Source organism: Amblyomma mixtum, chromosome 6, assembly GCF_055824585.1.
Source record: "Amblyomma mixtum isolate Tamu chromosome 6, ASM5582458v1, whole genome shotgun sequence".
Taxonomy (NCBI): domain Eukaryota; kingdom Metazoa; phylum Arthropoda; class Arachnida; order Ixodida; family Ixodidae; genus Amblyomma; species Amblyomma mixtum.
Genome location: NC_143017.1, coordinates 111,723,290 through 111,742,228, shown reverse-complemented (window position 1 = coordinate 111,742,228; position 18,939 = coordinate 111,723,290). Strand labels below are relative to the sequence as shown.

General features: G+C 46.7%; 1 protein-coding gene across 2 annotated transcripts in view; it reads right to left on the bottom strand.

The window, feature by feature from the left end:
- LOC149340039 (cell surface glycoprotein MUC18-like) overlaps positions 1–18,939 on the bottom strand; it is a 468,207-nt gene that overhangs the window by 19,544 nt on the left and 429,724 nt on the right. For both annotated transcript variants that reach the window (XM_089548781.1, XM_089548782.1), the window contains exon 7: positions 12,905–13,195. In XM_089548781.1, coding sequence (XP_089404907.1) covers positions 12,905–13,195 — 291 coding nt within the window. The remainder of the gene's footprint in view (positions 1–12,904; positions 13,196–18,939) is intronic.

Sequence of the window (18,939 nt, the reverse complement as noted above, 5' to 3'; positions counted from 1 at the left end):
CCTTATGAAATAAGTACAGCATAGCATGCGACAGCATTAGAGGTCTCATCGGAGAAAAAAAACCGACAGCATGCGGTGGTGTCCGGCGTTGTCTGTCGTAAAATTTACTGATTAGTCGATTGTGGTGTTACGTCATGATACCACGTGACATGGCCCAGTGGGCTGGAGCACGTGGAGGCGCGCTGGCAGTTGGCAGCGAGTGTCTGCCGTAGCGGAACATTCCCGCAAGCACAGAGGTTGACCACGGAAATGAGTCGCTAAAGATGGAGCATCTGCGGCTCCACAGGCTTAACAAATGCGGCGAGAAGCCATGACAGGCTAGGAGAAGCAGGCCCAGTCGACTTCATACTTTAATGCTATAGCACTTTAGTGCGATAGATTTAAAGGCCCCATTCAGTTGAAAACACGGCGTCGTCGACGTGAGCGAAAAATCTCCCGAGAAGCAACCTAGATGAGCTACCTAGGTGACAGGAATGCCGCCTAAGTTTCGTGACTTGTGACGTAATCACGAACTGCTCGCCGTGTCAGGTGGCAGGATAATTAGCCTAATGATTGGTCACGAGAGATCGCTGGGGAAGATCAACCTATATCTCACATGCCTCCCCGGTGGCTGTGTTCGAAGCAGTCACCTGTGAGGGCAGTGGCGCGTCGCTTATTTGCTGCACCTCCGCGCCAGGAGTGGTACGAAGACTCCCAGAGATCTATGAATGTGAAGTAGAGAATAACCTATTCCGCATATATGGGCAATGACCCATTAATGCTATCTCGTCATACCGTTAAGACAGATTTCCAACATGTGATGTAATTAAATGCCCTTTACAATTTTCCGTTGCTTTCGGCCAACAAAAAAAGCTCACATATATCGGTGTACTGCAATACCAGTATGCAGAAGCGCCTGACCGCAGCTACTGGCTCGCAAAATGAATAATGAGGTAGTGAAAACAAACCACCTGGAGGTGTTTTACATAATCGGCCGCCAGTAGCGGTCGGTCGCTGGTGTCTCCGCTCTTCATCAAACGCGGATCTTAGAGCAGAGGGCCGTTCGGGCGTCATATCGTCTTGATCCCTACAACCAACACAGAGCGCCAGAGTACAGCGACACTTAAAGCCACCGAATTACCGGGTCGACCAGACTTCCGCCTCGCCCCCACTCTCCCGCTTCGCTTGTCAAGCCAGCGTGCGCAGAGCCGAGTCGCTGCAAAGCAGTCTTGCTCTTCGCTTCACTTTAGCACGCGGCCGGAGTGGGCCCATGTTTGCCAAGCGGCTGAAAGACAAACATCTCGTCATGGCTGTTCGGCCGCGTGTAAATATTGGCAAGATCATCTGGGATTTCTGTGCACACGTGCTGCTTCTTTTTTTGATCGCTGTCAAGTGCACTGACCTTCAAGCATGTCTGTCTCGGTGAAGCGTTTTTGTGGCAGTACAGCGATACAAAACCGCTTATGTGCGGCCAGTGTGGAAGCCAAAGAACGGAAAACGCATTTTCGAAGACCGCCTCCAGTGAACGATATTTCTACGGCGTTGTTTTTGAAGACTAGCGTCCGCAGAGACGTGAACAATCACAATCACAATCTCCAGTGAACAATCACATAGCAGCGTTTTGCGACCCGCTGCCTACGCGTGCTGCTCCAACTTCAGGGTAAAAGCGTCATGCATGTATGCAAATCGACAGGCATTTTTTTATCTGTGTGAATCTTTATTTATGCTTTATGCGATCTTGATCCAGACACAGTAAAAAAGCGAGAAAGGGGGGAGGGGGGTGGGAAGTAAATGCACCAAAACTGACTGAAAGTATATGAAAAAAAAAATGGGGACAAATTTTTTCACGCACTCTTCAAGCTATGTTCACGTGCCTCATTAGTAAGGTTGTTCTGCCGCCGTGGTGGCTCAGCGGTTATGGTGCTCGGCTGCTGACCCGAAAGACGCGGGTTCGATCCCGGCCGCGGCGGCTAGAATTTCTTTATTTGTTAAATTGAATTCAGCGCAAAAATACAGACAAGGGACAAAGAGAGACACACTGAGACGTACACGAGCGCTCAGTGTGTCTTTCAGTGTGTCTCTCTTTGTCCCTTGTCTGTATTTTTGCGCTGAATTCAATTTAACATGCTTCACCAACTAGCCCGGCAGCTTGCTCTCCTGAACTAGAATTTCTTTGGAGGAGAAATTCTAGAGGCCCGTGTACTGTGCGATGTCTGTGCACGTTAAAGATCCCCAGGTGGTCGAAATTTCCGGAGCCCTCCACTACGGCGTCTCTCATAGCCTTAGTCGCTTTGGGACGTTAAACCCCATAAACCAAACCAAACCAGTAAGGTTGTTCTAATCCACGATGGTCCGTACGAAAATCGAATATTAAAAAAAAACTATTTATAGAGATCAACGTCTCCATATATTTTGTCAGTGTGACATGTTGTTGGACGAAAAAGTAAAAATGTCAGGTGTATTAATGTGTAACCAGCAATAAATTGCAAAACAAAAACCAACTCAAATCAAGATATTTTATTTATTTTGGTTACTACTCGAAACCCCGCTTCTTCTGAGCAGTTGAGTGACGCAAACACGGTCGCATTTATTACAAACGTTAATGCTCTTCATTAAGTTCGGTCCAGTTTGTTGACATTAGATGTGGCGAATCGACCCCAATATATTACTGCTTATTGCAGTTCTGGACGCATTATGCACGCGGGTGAGATATAGATGCGGGGCCTGACTCCGAGGCGTTTGTTTCTGTCATTCGCTTTTACCTGGTCCCCTGTGGCTTAAACTACGGCGCCAGCGTGCGAACTTTGTGTCTTTCTAGACTCTATTAGATGAACAATGCAAGGTTGAAAGCGGAAGCTGCGAACCGGCTCCCCCATCTTCCGAAAACCCGCTTCCGTGAGTGCAAGGTCTCTTGGTGTAGTGACCGAATATACAAGACAGCAGCACCGGTGCTCGTTCTTCGCCAGCGATCCTCGCCGACTAATTCACTGACACTCGTCGACTGCGCCGAGACTCAGCTCATAACTTGCCGCATGACGTGAAACCTCATTGTCCGACTCGCCAGCATGCAGCGGTGGTGTGGGTCGCATCGGCTCTCGATAGCTGTCAATGCACAGAATGCATGTGGCCTAATGTTGAGGCGCGCGAGCTTTCGCAGCGAACTTGAAGCCGGTTCTACGAGGCAACAGCAAGTTAACGGACGTGACACGTTTATAAATGCCGCGACAACTGGCCCCAAGTTAAGAAAACCAGAAAATTTGAGAATTTTCGAATATTAAAAAGAAAACACGAATACCTGCTTCGAACATCAAAAATGTGGTGCAATCGAATAGTAAGCGCTGATCAAAAATTATCCGAAATTTTGTATATTCGCTAAACCCTACGAGGACGACAAAGCCGTATATACTCGGGTTTTTCAGAAATTTTGCACTTGGTGCGCCTGGTCATTGGCGAAGTTTGAAGCAATTTCTGTGAATGTAATGCTTTTGGCCCAGCAAGGCGCAGAAAATCACATTTGTATGAACATGGGATAGTTGGCTGAACAGTCCTACCCTGCCATTTTCAAAATTATCTCATTGATTCAAAAATAGAACCAGTACTGCTGTAGTGCATACAGACGTGAGCGTGCAGTTTGATATTAAGAGATGTCAAACAGACGAATTAGTAGCAACTTAACTTCTTTCATCTCAGCAGCAATGGCGCGGCTCAGGCGTCCACCAAGAGTGACACACCTACCGCATCTTCCATTTCCTCATACCCTGACCTAAATATGTTCCATTCGGATCTTCTGAATGAAAAAATTTTCATTAGAAAGGAAAAATGTTCCTTATTTGGTGTTAATACTTGTTGTAAAACTATAACACTGCTTATTGCTCCACGAGTAACTTGTATCTGGAAACAGTTCCAGTACCTATGCGTAGCACTTGAAGCAGGTGGAAGCCACAGCTATTGGAACCTTCTAATCAAAAAGTTCGTGTAATTGTAGGTTTAGGTGCAGCCCTGTGAGATTGCACCAGATGCGTGCCAGAAAATACGCACGTTCTTCTCTCGCTTCTTAACTGCGTGAAAATCCAGCATGACACCAAACGGCTACTGAAAACAGTGTAAGGCAACTGTTCAGCACATTGGTGGACATGATAGCAACCTCTTCTGTGTAAGGGGCAGAGTGACAGATGTATTTTCCTGTGTAAATATGCGGTTCTCGAGGCCTGGTTTTAAGATTTTCTGCAGTTCATCGGGTGCCGAAAAAAGCAGCGCAGCCTCGCTGTGCGCTTCCAACATCTTCCGGTGCAGAATCTTCCATAATACACTCAGTTTTATGCATGCGTCGACGCTCTGGCCGCGAAAAGGAAGCCCTTCCATATTCCCTTAGTCGGAGTGTTCAGCATATCTTCGCCCATTCTTTACTCATAGAAAATGAGGAACGAAGATGTGCTCATATAACAGTAATTGTTCTGCACGCGATCCTTCGAAGAAAGAACAATAAACTGAGCAGGAAACAGTCATTTAGCATTTGATACGTGAGCACAAAATAAAAGCGATGATAAACAGCTTGAAAGACGTTTCTCTTGTCCTTGTATGTGCCGTAAGCTTTCTGATACTAAGGGCATACTTGTCGCAAGAAAAAAAAAAAAAAAGTCCAGACCGGCGTAAAAAAGAAAAACGAATCCTGGATGATGAAAGAAAGGATCGGACAATTTACTCTGCACTTCGGTCGCCCTCGAAGCCGTGACCCTGCAAGAGCGATCGTGATTATCCGCTCGCTTCCTTCAAAATTCGCCGCAGGGCAGGCTTGGCCCGTCGGGGAGCAAGGAAAAGTTGATCGTGCAAGAGAATGAAGCTCGGCCCCTCGATGCATCAATAAGGATTTCCTGCTCCTCCGCGATCTCTTCTTTCATGCATTTTTATCCAGCCCACATGCAGAGCTTGAAGGAAAATTTACGCCTGAACAGCGAGTCGCTTGTTCAGTGATGGCCGTCTCGCTTAGAACAAAAAAAAAAAATGACCATCACACCTGGGTCAGCAGCATAGGTGAGGTGGGCGTGTACTGCGTAAGGCGGATGTTCTGTTCAGCATGTAGCGACATTCCGGTATTGCTAGCACATGGAAACAGCACACGAATAGGCATGTACTGCAATGTTGTTTGATTGGTTTGGTTTATGGGGTTTAACGTCCCAAAGCGACTAAGGCTATGAGAGACGCCGTAGTGGAGGGCTCCGGAAATTTCGACCACCTGAGGTTCTTTAACGTGCACTGACATCGCACAGTACACGGGCCTCTAGAATTTCTCCTCCAAAGAAATTCAACCGCCGCGGCCGGGATCGAACCCGCGTCTTTCGGGTCAGCAGCCAAGCACCGTAACCACTGAGCCACCGCGGCGGCGCAATGTTGTTTGAGGGGCCCCAGGCACTATGTTAGCAAATGAACCGAGATGGAAAGCCTCTGTTTCTGCCTCTCGACGTCGCGTGGGTTGAACGAATTGAGGATTGGTCGCAAATGTCGAATGCATCTCTCTCTTGTCGCGTTTCAGACAGCTCAAGAACGCTCGACGGCTTTATTCTGGTGCCACACTCTCCGCACCTGTGATTGCCCGCGCTATCGATTGCCGGGCTGAGAAGGCGAACTTGAAGCGCCCTTGAAGCTCGTGTCCACAGAGTTTGCCTCCTTTAGTCGCCTTTGCCACAATGTAAGAGACAACTACTCCAGCACGCGACAACTTTCAGGCGAATGCGGTAAACACGGTATGGACAACACAGTACCAACAGAGAGTGAAAGACGGCGTCTGCGTGAACCGAACTGAAGTGAGCTGGCGAAGAGGGCGAAATGGGACTGCCGATTCCGTGACCTGAAAATACTGAGAAACAGCGTGTGGTCATGAGGAACCAGACAGGAACCCTATAATCGGTCTGTCCTCAACTCCATTAGATCATGAAGCCTTTGTACACTTATGTAATCGTCCCCTTTCATGTCTTGAGGCAATAAACACCGCTTTAACGATTTAACTCCCAGGACCGAGCTGTAGTCGTTGTGAGACGTTGTGCCAATCTCCCCAAATACGATTCACATTCGTTGACCTACATGCTGTTTTGCTTTAGCTGCTAAGCACAAGGTAGGTTCGTCCATCGGTTTTGGTTTCTTTTTTATTCCTTAGACAGCAGGGTAAGTAAGAGAAAAAAATTGTTTTGGCCTTCAGCGAATTTCACACTTGCAGCTTGGTAACGATGAATTAAGCAATTATTATCATGCATATTCTTTAACTACAGCGAACACCAACTCGACATTCCTTGGCGCGAAGTCACTGAATAATTGTCTTTCACTCCCCGCCAAGACACGAGACCTCGATCGCTCCTCCGACTCCGCCCTTCTACGAGCCTCTATCTACACTGTGCTCTTGCTTGCCTTTCTAGTGTTGTCATTCGATCTGTGGAAAGTAGCTGCCACGGTAGCCAAAGAAGGAAGGGGTGCCAGGCTTGCGCGGCCACTTTCCTTTTTTCACAATATTTTGAGCGATTGCTGTGGCCCTTATGCTTGTGATGTAAAAAGAACTTTTACATTATTCAAAAAAGAAACGCATATTTTTGGAACGGTGGGCGTTGCTCATAATTTTTGTTGTAACGACTAAATTGAGCAAGAAACGTAGCATATAAAACAACATTTTTGTCCAAATTGTCTGCTTGCGTGATGTTCTTTGAAAAAGAAAAAAAACTACTTAACCAAGAAAAAATGGCTGAGGCTTAGCTAAGGTTAAGCCTAGTCAGATGCGAAGCATATTGATGGCTAGGCTTGGTAAAGTTCCTCGCTTTGTTCTTCAGTTGTTGTAGAACGTTGTCGCCGAGCCGCATATTGAGCACGCCGCTTAGCCAGACGTTCATCCCGCTCTTCATCAATCTCTGTGGCACGCTGAAGCTTTCGTTTCTAGTTCAAATCAGCCCTGCTTCTAGGCGGCATCCCAACACCAGGCCGCCTCGTAAGTGCCCGGAGAGCGAGGCAAGCTCAGCTGTATACCGCTGCTGTAGTGTCACGTGGTCAGCTGCAGCGCCTCTGATGTGGAGCCTCCACCGCCGCGGCCGACCGCGCGAGCCGGCAGCCCATCTCTCCTCTGCTGTGACGTCATGTTGTCACGTGGTCAGCCGCCGCGCCTCTGATGTGGAGACTCCACCGCCGCGGCCGACCGCGCGAGCCGGCAGCCCATCGCTCCTCTGCTGTGACGTCATGTTGTCACGTGGTGTCACGTGGTCACGCTAAAGGTCAATGGTAGCTCCACCGCCGCGCTCGACGGGCTGTAGTGTAGCTGTAGTAATATGCTTCGCATAAAGAAAGAGTTGATCCTGCAGCGTTTAAATGAGATGTTGATGTTGATAACTGGTGAGTTTCCAGAAAAGGGTTGTAGCGCCGAAACAGACAACACACAGAAAGCTAGACGGGACAGCTTTCTATGTGTTGTCTGTTTCGGCGCTACAAACCTTTTCTGGAAACATGCACCAACTAGCCCCCAACAGGTATTACTCAAGTGGTGAGTTGTTTTCGACTCCAGTGGCGAGTAATTTATGCATTGACATTGTGGAAAAGGAAAAAAATGAAAAAATGACGTATCTACGAGGAACACATCACGAGCTAGTTAGTTTTCCATGACACGAAAACAGCGCAAACTACACAAAGGACGCAGATGAGAAGGACGCAGTCTCGTCTCCATTTTCTTAGTCCTTTGTGTAGATTGCGCTGTTTTCGTATCGTATCTACGAGGCTCAATAGATTTTGGTCTAATCGACACAAAGAAGGCACATTTGGCACATTTATAGATCATACATATTTCGTAAAATGTGCAAACGTTATTTGGCATGCACTTAGCAGAACACGAGGACAGGACCTGCGGTGTTCTGGGCATTCAGCACCCGGACCTGTGTGGATCGCGTTTTTGTGTTGACGGGAAACTTTCAACACAGAAGCCTAGAGAATGACTAACTGTAGCTCAGATATATTTTGCTCACTTAACGAAACATACCCAATCCACAAATTTCAAAAGAGCCATTTCGTTTTGTCAGACCGGAAGCTATAGAGACTTTAATATGCGTCATTTTAGTAATTTTTGGTTGCTTTCAGAGCACCAGTTCCAAACAAAGATCTGCTGAAGCCAAAACCCACGCTACATTTATCTTCATTTAAACGCTGCAGAAGCAGTTTTAGTTCTTGGAGCAGTAGTTTTTCCGAAAAATTGAACAAAAGTATTATTATATGCACTCAGTTTTTGCTCCCTCCTCTCGTACCAACAAACATCACCTTTAAGTACGCACACAGTTAATAAGGGTATGCATATGTCTTTCTGATAAGGTAATCTGGTTTTTGTATCGTAACCCAGAGGGCTGCAAAGCAATCGCACAAATATTTTAAGAAATCGCAAGTGACCGCGCAAACGTAGAACCTCCGCGCTGCACACAATTTATTCATGGTAGCATGCCTGGCGATATTCCTCGTTAAATCTACTGTTTCTTGTAGCAGTTCCGACAGCAGTGGTGATGAAGACATTGATTTTGTCTTCGAAAGTGGATCTGTTAGCAGTGTGCATAACGGAGCAGCGGGAGTAGAGGAGTTGAAAAGGAGCGCTTCTCAAAAAAGTTGTAAGACGGATGCTGGCGCACCTAACGGTGCCTGTGCAGTTGCGGAGGAAGGCTAAAGGACTTCTGACGCCGTGCGGTTTCTAAGGTTTGATTTAGAGTTTGCATTTTTATCTTTAATGCTACGCTCGCAGCCGACGCCATGAAACCATTTGAGCTGATTTTCAAAAACTACAAAGAATTCACCGGAGATTTACTATTTCGGCGATGCGGATTTCAACGAGGGCTGGGTTGGTGCGAAATGCACATGACGGTCGCAGTGTTCGCGAACTCTTGGTACAGGTGAAAGATGTCTGTTGAGTTTATGCCGCTAAGCTAGCACTTTCGCCATAGGTGAGCTCTTCATCTCAAAGAAAAAAAAAAACACTCGCCAATGTGAATTATGAAGGAGAACGCAAAAACATGGGTGTTTCGGCACCGCTACGGGCGCTTTGTTCACAATGATACAGACATAGATGGGCCGTTGCTCATGAAAGAAAAACGACCCGTGCACATCATATGCATATCACGGATGGATTGCCCAACGTCCTGTTTATCGCTGCGCTTGTCATTGGAATGTGAAGGAACTCCTTGAGCAGGCGCGCAGATAAGATTTTTTTTCTTTTAACGATACGAGCGTAATCCCAGTCAGTCAAAAGGCCCGCGTTTTGATGGTGTTCTGCAAGGGTGGTAGACGCCGCTTTTCCGCTCTTGACGTCCCGCTGATGTTCTTTGAACCACCTTTGCAAGGAATTTCGCAGACAACCCCAGGGTAGCTTCTCTTCTCTAGCTGGTCCTTTAATATAACAGGTGGTTTTTTTTTAGCTTTTTAGAGGGAACGTGGGTCACTTAGACGCCGTAATCAGCTCATATCCTGGGTAACGTTTCACTGACAGCACGAGCATAAGGGATGGCTCTGCGTTTCTTCTTCGGCGTTCTTCTAGCTGAGCCTGAAGGGGCTGCAGCGCGCATTTGTTGTAAACGGAGCACTTGACGTGGCTAGCCGTTTTCTGTGAGGCGCTTTTTAATGCGGCTGATTTCCTGGGCCCTTTTTCTTGGGCTTGAGCTAAGCTTGAAGGCTCTATAGAAATGCCCAGAGGCTGCGCATCGTTTTTGTCCTATTGTGTGCGCCGAAGGAAAATCCAGGTACTTCCCCATGTTTGTGGGTTTTCTATATCTACCCGCCGCGCTGGCGTTTGTTGTTCGCTCGATGAAGACGTCAACAAAGGGGAGGCGCCCGTTGATTTCCTCTAGGTAAGCTCTATAGTGAATAAGCTCCAGGTAACCTCTACATCGAATGTCTCGAGACGCCGCAAGTGACGTCAATGCGTTGGGACTAATGAATTTTTGGTATTCTAGCTAATCAGCGTGGACGATTGGCAAAGCGGAAAGTTGGGCAAGTTGGATAACGTTCATGATGTAAAAAAAGCGCACAGGGAACACAAGGGACGGAAAGTAAACGACGCAGACAAGCGCTAACTCGCAACTGAGGTTTATTGCTGACGCGCGCAATATAAGGTAGTCATTGCCGGGAATGTAGCAAAAAAGAAGAGCAGAAGGGGAAAATTTGCAAACCGATTTTTTCTAGTACCGTCATACTTTTCAGACATCGTGATCAGCGTGTACGCGAGATAATGGAGGCATACCATATTAGGAAATGTCGGAATCCGTGTATCAGTGAGCCCTCTGTTAACTTGGCAGACTGTGAAATCGATTTTTTAGCCTCAGCGTTGCATTGAATTCCTTTTTAGAGCGCAGCTCTTTGGCGTCCGTTCCTGGGTTTCGCGTCGTCGTCGGCGTCGGCGTCGGCCTCGTAACCAGCTCCGCCCCCAATGTCACGCTTTTCAATTGGTCGAAATGCTCGTGACGTCACAGTGCGCGAATTTCAAATGGGGCCAATTGTACTTTGGCTAGTAACCATGCAACCAATCAAAGGAATCGTATAGTGATGCTGCAACTAAGTTGGACTGAGTTTAGTAAATTGCTTAATTAATCAATTAGCCTAATTAATATAGAGGAGAATGAAGAGGTCAGAAGAAAAGAAAAGAAAGACGCGCGCCGCAGCGACAACAGCGTCCGCGGAAGGAGACGCTGCTGAAAAAAAAACAGATAAGTACGAAGCCGCGTTCCCTCCACCACCACGCACTTCCCCACTCGGTAAGACGTTGCTCGTTTCATATACGTTGTGTCGAACATCCTAGACAGTTCCAACAATTGACAGGTTAATGACAGAACACGATGGATAGAAATACAATAATATAAATATGAAATAGCCTAATTAACCTTTCTAGTTAGACCGCATAAATCAATAAAACCGAGAACGAAATTGGTCGAGTTGGGGAATCGAACCAGGGTCTCCGGAGTGCGATACGAGCACGCTAGCCACTCCGTAATGCCAGCTGAATGGTTTGGAATGAACAAAGGCGCGTCTAGCTAATACGGCGTCTTCGTTCACTCCCATCTTCCCCCTTTCTCTTACGGCGAGGTGCAGGTGTCCACCCAGATATGCGAGAGAGATACATTTCCTTTCCTCAAAAAATAAATTTACCGTCCAGCAAGGCGTACAGCCGAATTGGCGATGGCGTTCTGTGGACTCCCTGGCAGCGTTGCAAGACGCTGTCGCGTTCCACTCTTACAGGCGAAGCTTAACATGTTAACCACACATCAGTAACGCACGCAGACAGCCAATGGACGCGTCATTCGCTGGCAGCACTTGATTCATCATTCACAACCACATTCTTAACGTACGCTCCCTTGCCGCACATGCCAAGGACGTAAACCACGATCACATTCTGCGCCATTCCTCTGTACTTTGCTTTGCTGAAACCTGGATGGATCCCGAAGAGCCTCTCGAAATCATAGATTTCCTATACTGCTGTGGTGCTCGCAGAGACCACAACAGAGCGGCGGGAGTCGCTATCTACTTGCGCACAGGTCTCTCTGCAATACCAGTCGAAATGTTTGGCACGTCACATGAAGTTGGCGAACTGTGCGCCGCAAAGTTGCCCAACGGCTTGCTGGTAGTAGCTGCCTACTTCGCCCCTACCGCACTCACGAAAGACGTCGTGCACTTCCTGCAACTCGCATTAACCGTCCATCGATCCACACCGATGTTAGTAGTGGGGGACTTTAATGTTGACATAAAGACAAACAGCAATTTCCTAACACTTATGCGGGAGAACATCCCGTTCCTCTCGCTCGTAACGCGTCCCACGGCTGTGACAACCTCGCGAGGCACTTGTATAGATCTCGTCTTTGAGAATCAAGCATTGGTGTACCAAGTCGAACATATATCAGTCTATTTCTCCGACCACAAAGCTTCCTTCATGACTGTCAAGAACTGTTAGTGGAGTCTTTGTTAAAGGAATACGTGTGAAAAATAAAAAAAAATTCTGTGATAGCGCATACATGTGTTGCTCGATTTCTTTGCCTCAATCTATCGAAAAGGTGAAACAGCCTATTTGCTGCGCTCAAATTTCGCATTAGGAAGTAACGTAATCGTCGGTAATTTTTTAATAACGGTTTTTTTAACTGATCTTCCACAGCGATGAGTGGCGCCTGATGCTTCAAATTTCAATTTTTTCCTCTGACTTGGTCTTTCGAGGAGGGACTCTGTGTGGTTGTTTTTGTTTTATGTGTCTTTTTAAAGTGACTACCTTATATTGCGCGCGTCAGCAATAAACCTCAGTTGCGAGTTAGCGCTTGTCTGCGTCGTTTACTTTTTGTCCCTTGTGTTCCCTGTGCGCTTTTTTTTTTTACATCATGATCGTGGATGATTGGATGGACGAAACTTTATTTCTCACAAATTTAAAGTGTTCTTGACCCTTACGGGTCAATGTGTGCCGTGGTCGATCTTTGGCCCAGGATGCCGCACTTGACTGCTGCCATCGTGGCTCGGCGTAGGAGAAATCGTTGCGCTTCCTCGTCCTGACTGGCCAGCAAGTGCTCCCACTGCGTCACACTCGGATGGTCTATTCTAGGCTCTAAGTCTGCCTTGAGGCAGGTCCATGTGACATGCTCAAGTGTAGGTTTACCCTGACACCACGAGCATTCGTCTATATGTTGTGTATGGAAAATCTTGTGTAGTTTGTGCAGGTGCAGATAGGTACCGGTTTGTAGTCTGCGCCAGTCTACCGCCTCCTCTTTGGTAAGCCTTTTGTGGTGCGCTGCCATGACGTCATGCGTGACGCCACCCTATTCTGACCCCTCACTTTGCACCTGATTTGTTATGGCAACGGTGCCGCTTCTCGTGAACAGCAAACTAGCATTTAACATGTCTCGCTCTAATAAAAAAAAAAATGGGGGATGGGGGCGGAGGAGGGTGCAACACTCACCGGCCTGTATGAGCGTGAAGACGCACGGCTCTCGCTGGATGCCGATGCCGTTCTTGCCCCAGCAGAGCAGCGGGCCGTAGTCGTCGTCCGTCTGGGGGACCACGGTGGCCCAGCTGCGCGTGCCCTCGCTCAGCACGTTGGTGGAGCCCAGCATCTGCTGGGACGCGTTGAAGCGCCACCGGAACGCCACGTCCTGCGTGGGGTCGGCCTCCAGCTCGCAGCTCACGCGGACGGCCTCCTGGCGGGCGGCGCCGTACACCGTCTTCTGGCCGGGCTTGCACGTCGGCGCGACTGGAAAGAGAGAACGCCGTCTCTTCTTCACCCCCGGCCAACAAGACTGTTACGCACTCATCAAGAGGGAAAACATTCGGGCACCCGCGCAAGTGAGAAAATCAGTTAAGAGGAAAGGAAAATGAGGAACTTGCTGAGACGGAAGTCTCCGGTGACGCTACGTAACACCAACAGTTGCTTCCTCCGGTTTGACGAGTGGTTAGAAAATAACTGAATCGACAGCGGCGTGACCCGATTGATACTCGAACCTTTTGCAGGCCCCGTTTGAAGAACTGAGAAGCATCAAGGCACTCGACAAGCAACCAACAAAAGACTTCAAAAATACTTACGGCAGAGGCAGGCGTAAGCAGCACGAGCTGCTGTCCACAGAGCACGAGGTGTCCACCCAGCTAAGACTGTTAATAAGAGCTAAACTGCAAAAGTATGGCTTTACTCTGCTCAACTTACAGGCTTCACTACTCTAAGAGACAAATCTCGAGCACAAGTGTATTTACTACTGTAAAGCACACATTTATTTACGAGGTAAATATTTTGCAGTTTTGGATCAATTGCAATTTTAAAAAAATTTCGCGAGCACAAAATTTGGCTAACAAAGGTTCTTGGGGTTCTTGTGCTTTCGCTGGTGAAATTATGTCTTGATACACACCAACTAGCCCACATGGGTACCTTATTCTTCTTCTTCTCCTCAGTAAACATGTACAGTCTTTGTCAGAAGTTGAGAGCCCAGGGGGTTTGTTCTAAGCCTTGCAGTGGGACTCCTGTAACATTCGTGGTAGTCCTACCCATTGGAGGAGGCAGGACCAGGAATCTTCTTACCTTCAGCAAATTTGGAGCGCTGGTGATGCATTACGAACCAGACAGTGTGCTTCAGAAGCAAACTCTCTGGGCTCCAAACTTTTGACAAAGGCTGTACCTTGTTCCAGCTCTTAAACATCCTTTTCTTCACAAGCTCCTTTCGTTCAGGAGGCGAATACCGAGTTTAGGCCACGAAAGTTTGAACCACAAAAAAGAAGTTCCGACGTATTTCGTCTTCGTCGCTGGCTTCAAGAGCTGACACAGAGCGGCCAACCAGTAAAAAAAAATATACTTTTTTTTTTTGCGCATTATAAACCAAAATGTTGCCCGAAATTGTGCGCGGTAAGCATTTTTCGCGACCTGCCCGTGAACCACGAAAAACGTGAAAATTAGGTCGTCGAGAAAAATAAGTCGTTTACAATAATTAGTTATTTAAAATACACCACAGTCTTTGAAGACCAAGCAATCAGAAAGACAATACAGGACAAAAGAAATGAAATACAGCGCGACCGCTTACGTTATTTTTCTTCAACTATTTGTTCCGCTCCATCCTCCTATTCTGCCAAAATCACCAGCATAACGTGGCTAAACTAAGCGGTCACGTATGAAGTGCGCGCTAATATAGATCGATGCCGTTTGCATCGATGATCATAGATCATATATACACTGCACGCAATTAGAGACGGGGGTTTTCTCGATAAATAAACATTAATAAACCATACAACTGAGAGAATGTCTCTGGTTGATAAGTGCATACGGCAGTGCACTTTGCTTTTGTTAACGGTGAAACGACCACCTGTGAGACGCAAACAATTACTTTAAAGAAACACGTAAGTTGGCGACTAGAGGGTCGACACAATGTTCGCCTCTGGAATGAATTTAGATAACCCTTGTTCTGACCGAGGCACCCCTTTAGAAATAAAATTACTGTGACGTGCCAACAAGCATTACGAGAACAATGAAATCAGCTGTACGCATGTGTTTACCGCACCGAGCTCGCTGTTCTTCGCACTACGAAGATTCCCTCTATTATTTTGCCTGGAACACCCAGCACCATAGCTTTCTTGTAAACAATGAACTGCGCACTCGAGACTGCATGTGTCCTTTGTACCTCATTACGGAAACAAAGAGCATCACGACGACGAAGACAACACAGATAAAAAAACGGGACTGCGAGAGAGATAGCCGAAGATAAATAAGCACCTCTGACCAGAAGAAGCTCATTCTGTTTCTTTTACTTTTTTTTTCTCCTAATGGTAGCAACGTAAGCGACGCTTATTTCTATACCCAGGCTACGCGGAGGCAGCTGTCTTCTTTCCTGGGCTCCTATTTCGGCGCTTATAATATATGGGAGCGCCGCCCGTGCACGCCACCATTGCCATGATCATAATCACGGCGCAAGCTAGGCAGCAATGCAAGGCGCACGCGGTAAGAAGCCCGAAACTAACGCCACCACTGCTGAGTTACGACTGACGCACGCTGTCGCCGAACACAAAAAGTAAATGGCAGTTAATTAAAGCACAAAGGAAAGGAAGCTGGGCGTTTCTTACTTTTTGCGGGAGCTGAGAAGGTCTCTCCGCACCACTCGAGAGTTGAGCGCTGCCGCCAGTAATTGAGTCTCGCTCTTCCCCGAAAAATGCAGATCCGGAGTCGCGATTACTCTTTTCGCAAACGACGTATACGCGACGGGCTGCTACCCATCTGGCCTACCATTCGCAGCCGAGTTGGCGACTAGCAGAAGCCGATTACGGCGCGAAAAAAAAAAGCTGAAAGAAAAAGGTGGGTTTGACAAGCGCACGGGTCATTCTTTTTTTTGCCCTGGAAGTTGAAGTGGTTCCAGTTCGCGCGGCTTAGGAGTGGCAGAGGCGACTGCGAAAACGTAAATACAGAAAGCAACGCACCCCCGGACGTGGCGTTTGTCAGCGCTCGTCGTTTTAGAGCTGTCATTATGTAATAAACGCGGCCGCCCCGACGCATCTCGCTGGGCGCGTAGCCGAGCGGTTGAAGCTGAATACGCAATGAGTGGCGGAGAAAACCATTTGCGAATGGGTGCCGGGCGCTAATGCTTCTCTCGCGCGCCGTAGCGTGCCCTGTTGTCGCCTTTGCTTTTGCTGCCCGGCAGCCGGTGGCGGGCAAACAGGCCTCTTTTTCTGAGCCGCACTGGCTCTCGGGGCGACGACTGAAGTTGGGTAATTAGGTTTCCCCAGGTTTAGGGCGAAGGGACGCGGTGAAAAGAAAAGAGGCTCGTCCGTACTTTGTTAGGTGACGACGACGGTACAAATGCACATTCCGGGCGTTGCCACGCACAAGCCGCCTACAGTCATGTTCAACGAATACAACTGTAATTTTTTTTTGTTGCTCGCCGCTCTAGCTATTTCTCATTAAGCGATTGCTGCGTTAATTTTCTTCCCCAAGAAATTTCCAGAGGCAGGAGTCATCAGATTTTGTTGTTGAAATAGCGTTGTACTTTGTGATAACTGACGTCGGTTGTAGAGCATTGATAAGTTTTTGATAGCTATAAAAACATTTTTTTTGTTTTTTTTTTGTACAATGAGCAATACTTTGGTTAGATTTAGCAGTATATACATTAAAAAACGTCAAGCTTCACCTGATCGCGTTCCGAGCCGACTGGAAGTCTATTAGAGCTCAGTAAAACCCAAATGTAATTGAGTTCGTTTGTTAACTTAACAAATTTTTCTCTGCTGATATGAGTATACAGGCCGGTAATTGTCGGAAAGTCAGCTCAATCTCAGTTATTTCTTGCTCGGGAATAATTTTTCTACAGCTTATTTTCCTTGACACGCTCAATAAAAACTGATCATTAGTGTTGAAGGTAGAACGCTTAGGGGATTTTTATAGAGCATTCACTTGGAGCAATAAAACAATGATGGAACTGAAAAAATAATGTTAGAGACAAGAAGAAGTTTACTTGGAGCACCAGCTTCAAGGAGTGCATTTCCTTTTTTTTTTGCGCTGTTCGTGGAGGAACGATGTATTTCAAGCACTTAAACATCTCAGTTCAAGCTAGCTGCAGATTGCATAAATTGAAAAAAAAAAAATCGTTTGGAAACCTCTGCATGTTCATAACTTATCACTACGACTCGTTGGACACCCTTTCTCTCTTTTGAGTCTTTTAGCACGTGTACCCACCAAATTTATAGCGCCCCAGTGGTCTTAAGCGTAAATAAATAACCAAATAAATAAATAATTAAATAAATGAGGACGGGGTCTGAGACAGGCGAATATATGTATTCAACAGTATAGTCAGGTGGGATAGCTGGTGATACATTATTTCGGAAAAGCGCGAAAAACGCAGACGAAATGGGCATAAACTACACGTAGCAAAAAGCCTCTTAATTTGAACCCAATTTGTAGTTTAACAGATTTCCATACTGAATGACTAAATAGCAGTAATTAATTCTTCACGAGAAAGGATATTCATAACCCAGTATCACAATACGGCGAGGCACTACATGGCCATTCCGAGAAATTATGTATTTCATTTAAAGTACATCGCAAAAGAATCAAAGCAGGCATCCTACGAAATTGTAACTTGAAATACGACGTCCAGGGTACTGCAGTTACCTCTACAGGAGTCGACTGTAGCGATATGTTAGTTTTCCCAAATGTTTTCCACACCGACAACTGTTGAGTGCATGTTTACTGGTTCTGTTCTGCGGCGTTGACGTTGGCCGAGTCTCGCTCGCTAATTAATCAGCATGCAAAGACGTCATGCATGACAACGCAGTAAAGTTCCATGGAAGCGCGCAAAGTTGAGCGCTCTGAACACATTGACACCACGAGTGACATCATAATGACGTCAAGAACACCCTACCAGTGAAGAAAACGAATAATAATTCAGCAGCGCACATAGCTCTCGCTGTGTCTCTCGTTAAACAGCGCGGTAACCGACCGGGGTGAATTTATGTTTCTAGATGGAAATGAAACCGATTTTTGCTTTACAGCGTTTTTTTGTCAGACAATTTTTCTGCACCCCATTGTACAGCTTAACTAGCGCTACACTTACTCCTTCTTATTTGATAGCTTGATTCTCCCTACGAAATACACTTGTGCCAGTCGCACTGTTTATAAATGCAGGGGATGGAGCGCCACTTCACACAACATTTAAGTAAAAATTGGCTATGCTGGAGTATCGACTTTTAGTCCGCAAGGAAACAATGTGAACGGCAGCATTTAATCCGTCACTAAAAGGATAGGGTTAGCATGCACCGCAATATTAACGTGACGAGGAGTTCAACTGAAGGGTATGGGTGCAACATGAACTCGCGATGACGAAAAGGATTAAATACCTTTACAGGAACTTGAATTAACCAATATAAAGTGCGATCGAAGCACTGCTACATCATTATATCGCTTATTAAATACAAAAGTAGAAAAAAGCTGGAGGGCGAAAAGTCCCCTGAGAACCATGGTCTAGACTCTTGGAAAACGGAGAATATTGGTGAAGCCTGAGAAAAGGACGAATCTCAGAATCAGGAGCACCTTCAATCGATACCACAGGAAAGAAGACCAAGTTGGCGTCGTGTATGCCGCATAAAGAGATTGGACGATTGCATTAAAGGAACACTAAGGAAATTGGACCATTGCATTAAAGGAACAGTAAGGACAACTCCACTAAATTTAGAACATGCCAAATTTATATTTCGCGCGTCTGTCAAATCTGGGGCATAAGAACCGAACAGGACTCTGTGATGGCCGCTTGGACGTAAATGCCGGTGTAGCGCAACCTCAGGAATTCGTTTCTCACACCTCTTCATTTTGTTTGCGAAAAGGGCCGGCGGCGGCGACACCTGTTTCTCAGGTTTCTCGCTTTTCTGCAGCTTAGGAAAGTTTAGGCTTCTGTGAAAGTAGTGATTTTGTTATTACAAAGCGTTAATGTTTTGATGAAGGCCAACTTCAATTTGTCCTCAGCAACGCTCTAAAACTCA